Source organism: Desmodus rotundus, chromosome 4 (genome assembly GCF_022682495.2).
Source record: "Desmodus rotundus isolate HL8 chromosome 4, HLdesRot8A.1, whole genome shotgun sequence".
NCBI lineage: Eukaryota > Metazoa > Chordata > Mammalia > Chiroptera > Phyllostomidae > Desmodus > Desmodus rotundus.
This window is the reverse complement of record NC_071390.1, coordinates 136,192,548-136,202,106: the sequence shown is the minus strand read 5'-3', so window position 1 is coordinate 136,202,106 and position 9,559 is coordinate 136,192,548. Positions and strand designations below refer to the sequence as shown.

At 41.3% G+C, this 9,559-nt stretch overlaps 1 protein-coding gene across 6 annotated transcripts in view; it reads right to left on the bottom strand.

The window, feature by feature from the left end:
- Positions 1 to 1,352: 1,352 nt before the first annotated feature.
- Positions 1,353 to 9,559, bottom strand: part of ODAD2 (outer dynein arm docking complex subunit 2) — a 190,649-nt gene continuing 182,442 nt past the window's right edge. For all 6 annotated transcript variants that reach the window (XM_053923511.1, XM_053923512.1, XM_053923513.1 and 3 more), the window contains one exon: positions 1,353 to 1,817. In XM_053923511.1, the coding sequence (XP_053779486.1) occupies positions 1,704 to 1,817 (114 nt within the window). In that variant the 3' untranslated portion in view covers positions 1,353 to 1,703. The remainder of the gene's footprint in view (positions 1,818 to 9,559) is intronic.

Here is a 9,559-nt window from a genome sequence, read left to right as displayed (position 1 = left end):
ATATGAAATGTTAAAGGGACTTATCTAAGAAACAGAAGATAAAAAAATATGAACATTAAGAATGACAGCAAACTCACAGTTATTAACAACCACACCTAAAACAAAAACAGAAACAAACTAAGCAAACAACTAGAACAGGAACAGAACCACAGAAATGGAGATCACATGGAGGGTTATCAACATGGGAGTGGGAGGGGGAGGGGGGAAAGCTACAGAGAATAAGTAGCATAAATGATAGGTGGAAAATAGACAGAGGGAGGGTAAGAATAGTGTAGGAAATGTAGAAGCCAAAGAACTTATAAGTATGACCCATGGACATGAACTATAGGGGGGAATGTGGGAGGGAGGGGGTGGGCAGGATGGAGTGGAGTGAGGCGGGGGGGAAATGGGACAACTGTAATAGCATAATCAATAAATATATTTTTAAAAAAATATAAAAAAATAAAAAAGAAAAAGAAAACCAATGAGGATGAGTTGGTATTTTACAAAACTTTAAAATTCTCAGAAATGCCTTAGCTTTTTATCAGAGAAACCATCATTGGTGTGACTTTTTTTCTGTGCAGGTTTTTCATTTCATACAAATTACTTACATTTAATTCAATTTAGTTAATCATCTTCTCCAAATTATGACAAACATACACAGTACTTCATATTTTCCTATCAACCCTGCTGGCCTGCTCTGTAAAGCGCCAACCCAGACTGTCAGCTTACAGGGCGGATGCACACAGAGTTATTTTCCTGGTGTGTATCAGATGCTTGGACAGTTAGTTCCCAAACATTTCAACATACTGAGGTTACATATGTGATTTTTTTAGTGGCTTCTAATGTTTCTATAACCTGATAAAATGCTATTAATCCTTTGTAGCCGCTTTTAAAAAAGTACTTCGTGTGCTAAAAGCAAGTTCAGAAATTCAAAGCACTTTTATGTGAAGTAATATTACCCTGACATCAGCCTACGTTCATTCTTTCAATAAAAGTGTTGGTAAATCCTATGAGGGAAATAAAACATATTGTTTATGCTGTGTAAGTCCAAAAATTAAAAAAAAAAACCCTCATGCATTGCTTATGCTTTTGTGATTTGCATGATCTGGTCCAGTGACAGCTACGCATTATCTTCTCAGATGTTTGAAAGTATTTAGAATAAAGTTGGAATGACCTCGGGATGATCTCGCCAGTCCAGCTGCTTAACTCTGAATTCTATTGAATAACAGTTTGTGAAGTCAGCACATCTCCTCAGAACGCTCCCATGGGTTGCCAGTGATCAAAAAGACAAAACCGTAATGACAGGACCATTGCATAGGTTTCACAGAAAGGGAATTCTAAAGACTCATTCACTATAAAACTGCACACCAGGAAGGCCAAATCTTTTATTAAAATCATCACAAATGCAAAAGCATAACTGAAAAAATACATATGTAGCATATACATACATCCTCAAATTCCAAGAAAATTATCACAAATTTATTGGCTTTCCATTTCATTACATGGCAGATCCCCAAAACGTTAAACAGAACAAAAAGATTGTTCACGCAGTTTTTGCGTGATCAGCATCCTTTGCATTTTCCTTCTGTGTGTTTTCATTCAGGCATTTGTCTGTTTGCAAAGGGTTTGCTAATAAATGTTTCCTAATGTCAGCTTCCAGGCCATGGGAGTAATATGTTCTGTCATGTAAAATTTGGTAGCTTGTAATGTCTGTTCAAATTTCAAGTGTATCTTGCCTTTTCTGTAGCAAGAGCCAGCCTGCGGATGTTGGATATGCAGCCAGCCGCAGCTTCCTGGAGATCCTCATCAGCAGACCCAACCATATGCAGTAGCAGCTGTCACACATAAGGAGAAGAAGGAAAATAAGAATAAAACTGCGAATCTAAAGACATAATGTCAGGCTATGAAAATAATTTTAAATACTTAATACTTTTTAAAGTCACCAAAAAAGTACTAGTAATTCTATTTGGGCAAATACAAATATAGATGATGTTTAGTCAGATGCAGGAATTTCTCATAAAATTCCTACACAAGTTTCCCCTTTCTTTGGTCATATAACTGCTATGGACTCTACTTTGAAATTTGCAGATTTTCTGGCCACCGCCTAGGATCATGCATGAACAGCACGCATGCATCCTCGTAGATTTAATCTCTGCATTCAAACCCACCTGATCACGTCACGACCTAATTATTTCAGTCCCTTAATGGAGATTGTCATTGACTCCCAATGCTAGCTTAGCAGCCAGTCTGTTAACCTTCACGGACGTTTGTGCCACGGCCTCGGTTTACCTGTCTAGCCATTCCTTTTTCTCCTGCTCTATCTTGTACTCCAAGGTCACACTTCCTCACTTCTCTGGCCTTGACTGATGCTACCCCTCCACCTAAAATGCCCTTCCATCCCCTTCTCTGACTTTCTAGATTTTAACCATCTTTCATGACCCAGATAAGTTTTGGGTAAAGCCTCTCTGGACTTCCCTTTAACAAAATGTCATTTCTCCCTCATCAGAGCTCTCATAGCAGTTTGCTCAAATGTATGTTGCTACACTGAAGTCCTTCCCCTTTACACAGATATTTGGATTAATGCTTTCTGTCCTTCTTTAGATTGTAAACTCAGGAATTTAGGGAACTGAAAAGCATCTAATATATATATATGTCCACTAAATTTCAAATAAATGAATTAGAAATTTTTAAATCTATCATTCATGAATATAACTAGTAATCCTGATGAAGATTTAAAATTTAATTCAAATCACATATTACCTACATAGTATCATTTGAGTGCAAATGTGGATAATGTCAGAAAATAACGATGATTTGAAAAGCAAAGAAATGCTATAAGGGGAAATGCTATGACACAGCTTAAATATGGCCAGACTAGGAGTTTAGCTTTGATTCTGAAGGTAATAAAGTTGTTTAATCACTTTAATCAGGTGAGTGACATGGTCAAATTTGTATTTCTCATATCTTTTATGACAACTTATACAGACCATAGAAAGAAGAGACTGAAGGGTACTACAGTACTTCAGGCTATAGGTGATACGGATTGAGTCAAGCAGGAACCAGGAATACCATGAAGGAACGGATTCAGGATATATTCAGGGACTAAACTATTCAACTAATGGCTTGAGGACAGTGGTTACCCAAAGAGAAGAAAATAGCCCTGGCCAGTGTGGCTCAGTTGGTTGGAGCATAGTCCATAAACTAAAAGGCTGTAGTTTGATTCCCAGTCAGGGCACATGCCTAGACTGCAGGTTCGGTCCCTACTTGGGGCATGTGTGAGAGGCATATAGTTGATGTTTCTCTCACACATAGATAGATGTTTCTCTCCCTCCCTTCCCCTCTCTCTAAAATCAATAAGTATGTCCTCAGGTGAGGATAAACAAATTAATTAATTAAAAATGGTAATCTCATACATAAACATCAATTCCAGGTGGATTAATAATTTATATAAGCATAGAAAAATATAAAACTCTTAGAAGGTATATATGAGAAAGCCTTGATCAAATTGGGGTAGGGCAGGATGTCTCGTCTCTCATTTCCTTGACCCCCTCATTGTCAATGATCCTCACTGCACTTTAGCCCCACTTCTGGGTCTCACCCTGGTCCTTATTTTCATTGCTCCCAACAGTCCAACCTTCAAACACTCTAATCACAATTTCTACTTCTATGATTTGGTCATTGTACTTACTTGCTTGTTCTCATCACAACCTCTAGTGCTTTGGCCTGTGTATGTTTTTTTAGCCATCTCCTGTCTCCAGTTCCTCCCTAACCAGTGCAGATTCCACAGTACATATTTTCAATCATTCTCTTACCAGTTTCTTAGACCTCCTATGACATCCATCCAGTAAAGCCATAACCAACTGCGTCTTTTCCTGCCTCACTAATAACTGAGTCTCATTGGAGGCAATATGTATACAACAAGACAGAGAAATCCAATTTTAAATGAATTTTCATCACTGCCCAGCAATCTAAATATGTCTCTCTCTAATAGCTCACTTCCCCACTCTTTTCAATGCATACTTCAAATCTTCATTCTTCTCCAATCCCCAACTTTTCCTTACAGTTCCCATTCTCAGCAGGTAACCTTTAAGTGTTCCTTCACAAACATGATAGAAGCCAGGAACTACCTTAACCAAACCTGCAAACCTGCCTGCAATTTAGCCCAGCTTTTCTCCTTCCTGATGTCTCTCTCCTATCAAGGTCCACCACTTCACTTGTATCATCCACTCTCCTTCTACTTAAGAGATATTTTACCACCGTGTTCTCCCTTTCTTATTATTTCATCTTTAATCTGTCCTTTCTACTCATTCCTTCCTATCATCACTTACAAGCATGTCTCCATTCCTTAAAAAACAACAACCCCCTCACCTGCAAAAAGCCCAACCAACCCAACAAACAAAACCCCCCATTTTGACTCATGTTCTTTCCTTCATAGTCAAATTTCTGTAAAGCGTTGTCTGGAATCACTGTCTCTGGTCTTAAGTTCCATTCAACTCACTCCAGGCTGGCTTCTGCCTTCAGCTTTTCATTGAAACAGCCCTTTTAAAGGTTATTGATAACTTCCATGTTGCAAAGAACAATAGACACTTATGATTCCTCCTCTTATTTGGCCCTTTCACAGAGTTTGATATAACTGACTACCTCATCCTTTCTGAAATTTTCTCCACTTCTTATTACCAGACTCCCCTGGCTTTCCATCTCCATTTGTCCTTATCTTCCCACAACTCACTGATGGCTCTTCAGCCTCCTCCTAACCATAAACTGCTGAAGTTTCTTAGAACCAATTCCTTTCCTGTCTTCATTCTGTTCTCTCTTCCCAGATGGTTTCTTTTACTATCTAACTTCAAATACCATTCAGGTGGAGCCATCTTCTAAATTTATATCTCCACTTCAGAACCTTCTTTTGAATGGCACACTCCATGGCCAGTCCTTCTTAGACATCTCTAAATGGAAGTCTCACAGCTATCTCAAATTTAATATATTCTGAATGAAATTTTCAATGTTTTTCTCTCTAAACCAGAATCCCTCAATATTCTTCCATATTATAAATAGATATCATCACTTAGTTGCTCAAACCAGAAATCTCCCTGTCTCACACTTACTCCACTCTTATCTTCTTTGTACTCCACCAAGCAAATTATCATATTCTTGTGATTCAACTGCTTATACTTATCAAAGTCATTCACTTCTCCCTATTGCTTCTCTCTATTCTCACTGTCACTCACCACCCTCGTAAAGCTTACAACAGCTTTTCATTGTCTGTATTCTCCCTTTCCCCCTGTAATTGATCACTCATTCATACTGCTTCCAGACTAATTTTCTGAATTGTGAAGTTCACCAACAAGGGGCAAAATTCTAGAGAAAAACAAAGAGATGTAATTATTCTTCTGAGATACAAGAGAAAGAAATATTCTCTTCTGAGTAAGGGAAACAGGGCTGTTTGGGGAAGCTCATGCCTTAAGAGTTTTGCACTGTTAATGTAATTAAGCCAGGAGGCCAGTACATGAAGTAGTGATAGTGCATTGGTAGGCTATGTAAGCAAACCAAAATCTAAACTAGACTCAACACATGCTAATCTGAGAAAATGAAACCTAAGTACAACCAATTACCAAGAGCCAACTAGGCTTTCTCAAATAGGGCGACCATTTAAGCTATAGCCAATCAAATGATTTCCATACTGTGCCTCTGGGTCTTCTCTAGGAAAACCTCCCCATCTTCTGTTGGTGGAGGACTGTAAAGTTTGACAGTGCATGAGTTTTGCTCCCTGTTTTTAAGAGCGGAAACTAGGATTAAAATTACTTTCAATTGCTGCTTGGTGGCCAGGCTTTTGTGTGTCTGAGTGCATGGCCGTGTCACAACTGGGACCATGACGTGGCTAGGCTTCCACACAGGTTGTGCATTTGAATCTCATCAACCCACTGACTAGAACAAAGTAAGTGCTGCAGAAATGTTGTTCATTATCATGGTGATCATTTCACCAGTTCTGAAGTCCGATCTTGGCCTTTATTCCCTGGAGCCCAGCCCCGGTTAGTTGGGGAGGAATGAGGAAGCAGGAATTTTGGTCCTGAGGTCAGTCTGGCCCTGTCAGCACTTGCTCCAGGCCCCATCTTATTTCGGGTTGACCTCCATGGGGACCAATGACCTAGGTTTCACTTGGCATCAGCTATTGCCGCCGCCACCTTGCACAGCTCCCTTGGAAAGCAGCCCCTTGGCCTGATGTCTGCCAAAATGTCTGCATTTTACCCATACTCCTTCATATCTGGGGGTGTTCCGTGGTCCCCGCTGGCTTTTCAAGAGTCAGCAGCGTTTATTCCCAAACCCTTGATGCAGTTACATAATTTCATGTTACACAAACCAAAGACTCGTGAGTATGAAATGTACTAATCATAGTATTTGACTTGCTGTTGGCATGTCTGGATTTCACAGACAGCCTGCAGCATGTTGGCCCTTCCCGGAGGCGACTAGACAAGGGCTGCTGAAGGAAGGGAGCACCTACTGCGCATTCGCATGCTTGATGTGAGAACACAATGTTTAATCAACGCAGGATCCTTTATGACTCTACCCTGTAAATCGCTTTTTCTAGTATCTGACTAACTTCTAGTCCTGAATGCAGTAAGCGGACCGCTCCTCTTTGGGAACTTGATTTTGCCTAAGTTCCTTGCATGAACCATGAGAGTTCATTCTATACCCTATGTGGCGGTGAGTCAATGTTAACATTCCCTAAAACAGCTTTTTATCCAGTGGGGCCCAGCAGTCCAGTATTTTAAAGGACTAAAGTACAGGCAAGGGGGAAATTTTTAAAAATAGGTAAAAGGAGTAAAGTAAGGTGTACAATGGAGTATGCAGTGGGCAGTCAGCATTGCTTCCTTAAATGTATCTTGAGTGACTCATTGCCCCACAAGTTACCTAACATTTGCACAACATGAAATAGTTAGCTACCACATTTACTATGTGCCAGGGCCTGTGATTTATTCTTCCCTGGTTAATTTATCCTGCTCTTCCCATTTTCCCTAGCCCGGAACATTCTCAACCGAGGGCGCAGTGCGAGAAGTGTAGGATTTTTGTGTGCTCAGGGTCTGAATGGCTCCATATTTGAGAAGCACTCCCAGGACCCTCTTTGGTGATACTGTTATTCGAATTCATTGCTTTTCCTGAATTTTATTTTGTTGTCAATGGACGTTGCTCATTGCTTTGTTACACACCGAGAGGCCAGGTAGCTAATGATACTTTACAAATTGAGTAAGGGCATACTGCTTTCCCAAACCACCATCTGAAAAACAGGGTATGAACTTTTAGGTAGAATGTGTCTTGGCTTAAAATTAAGCTAAGGAACATAAGCTTTTGTTTTTCGTAAGAGATTCACAAGCAAACCAGAGTTCTCAGAGGAATGCTTTCAAACAAATGTAAACAGCACATAACAAGAACGTAGGGCATAATCCTGCATTTGATGGGCAGCTGACAGAAAGTAAACAGCAGCACATGTTTTCAAATCACTAACACACGTGGCAAGGTGAAGGTGGTTTGTAATACTTTGCAATAATTACTTAAAAGGAGTATTTTTCTTAGGAAAGTGAGATGCAAATTAGGTACAAGTGATTATAGAATCGGTACACATTGTTTGGGTATATTTTTTGATCTGTGGACTTTTCCAACTATGAAAATATTCTTAATGTTATAAGGGGGAAAAACACCTCAGGTTTAACTTTTTGAAGTTTGTTCCTTTCAAAAACTTTCCTTTTTTTAATCCTCCCTCTCCCCCAAGTGCACTCAAGGACTTCAAGTTTATTGGGAGTTTCATATATACACTGTTGGAAAACTAGCCCCCTTGCTTTAAAACTTAATTGCATAGGGCACCTTAAAACATCATTTAAACACATAACTTTTTACAACGTTGGCGTGAATGAGGACAGGGGAGGGGCACAAAGCGTGGTTTGTGGGTTGGACTGACTCAAATACTTCCTCCAGTGTTGAAGGCTTTGATCTCCAGGCGCATGCCCTCATCAGGCAGCTGTGACCTCAATTGGCGTCCCCTGTAGGTGACACCAATGTAGCACGGGGATCGGTGTCTGCATTCAATTTTTACTTTTATGCATGCTTACAATTTTATGTAATATTTCAGTTGTATGAAAAATATGTACCAATTTGAGTGGTAACAGATTTTCTTGTGGTTTGACTTGACCTTGTTTGGGTGAATGCAGACAGGAAATGAGAGTTTTAATTAGATTGGGAAGACCTCAGAAATACCTGCCTGCACAGTGAGCTCAGCGGGTTTTCCAGAAAGATCTTGCATCCCTGGAGCTGGTTTGAACTGTGAGCCTGTTTGCTGTTGTCTAGTTTGCAAGCCCTGTGCGTGGCTGCAGTACAGTTGCCCTGCCTGGTAACATGGAATGCACGTGGACAGACCCCCCACGGGTGGCTGCCCGGCTCTCCACGACTGGCTCTGCTGCTGTGGCGGCGGGGACCCCACCGCAGTTTCTTTCCCATCCTGACTTTGATCCGTGGTAATTTATTTCATATGACAGCTCCCCAGAGCCCTGGGCTTCAAAACACATTTTACATTTGCTGGTTGTGGCTTGCCTTCCAGTGGTGTCTGTCTGCCTCCTGTGACAGGAGTGCCTGCCATGTTCACCTGATCTGAGGCCCAGGTCTGCAATGCTTGCAAGGGGCTCTACTTGTCCCGTAGGGCGCCCTGTCTCGGCAGATGTTCGCTCACACTCAAGTTTGTCCTCTGGTCTTTCCTCCATGTCATCTTTTCATGAGCCTTCTGCTAGAGAAGACACACAGACCCACAGACCCATAGGTAACAGAGTGTTGCATCTAGAGTACTGGGCGGTAGAAACAAAATATATACTAGAGCCCTAACAACCTTCTTCTAAAGAATGCTAGAGATGGAGAATAATTTGATTACTGGCTGGAAGAGAAGATTAAGGGACTCTGGCTCTGGACTCTACATTGGAGGAAAAGGAAGAAGGAAGTCTCTGTATGTCCTGGGCAGAAGCTCATGGTGTCATTTGGAATGGGTTCAATTGCTTTTAAACTAACTATATTTGTAAAGTTCTCAGAATGGGGCCGGGCCCACAGTAACTGCTTTCTAGTTTTTAGCTCTGATTACTCCAGTGAAAACACACTTCGGACACTGTACACTAAACCTGATGAGGCCAAATATGACCAGTATTGGCTGGAACCACTGACCCTCTCCTTAAGTCGGGTGACTGCCACTCAGCGCAGACTGGGAGTCGTGTGGGTGGGCACCTCTGCATAAGGAATGCCAAGAGGCCCTGAGGGGAAGCTCAGCAGGACCCAGTCTCTGAGTCCCTGTCAAGTTCTGCTTTCATGGTAGGTTCCAAAAGGCCCTTCTGGAGAAATGAGCAAGCCCCGAGAGTCAGGGCTTACTGTAGTCCGGGACTGTGGCGGCCGTAATGTACACTGGGCCCTGCAGGTCCTGTAGAAATACAGTAGCAGGAACAGACTGCTTTATGTTTCCTGCTTCGGGTTTCAGCGTGACTATCCTCTGGCTCTCAGTAGCAGGTCAAAGAACATTTCTGTGGGGTGAAATGTTCTAGGAAACAGAGCAGTC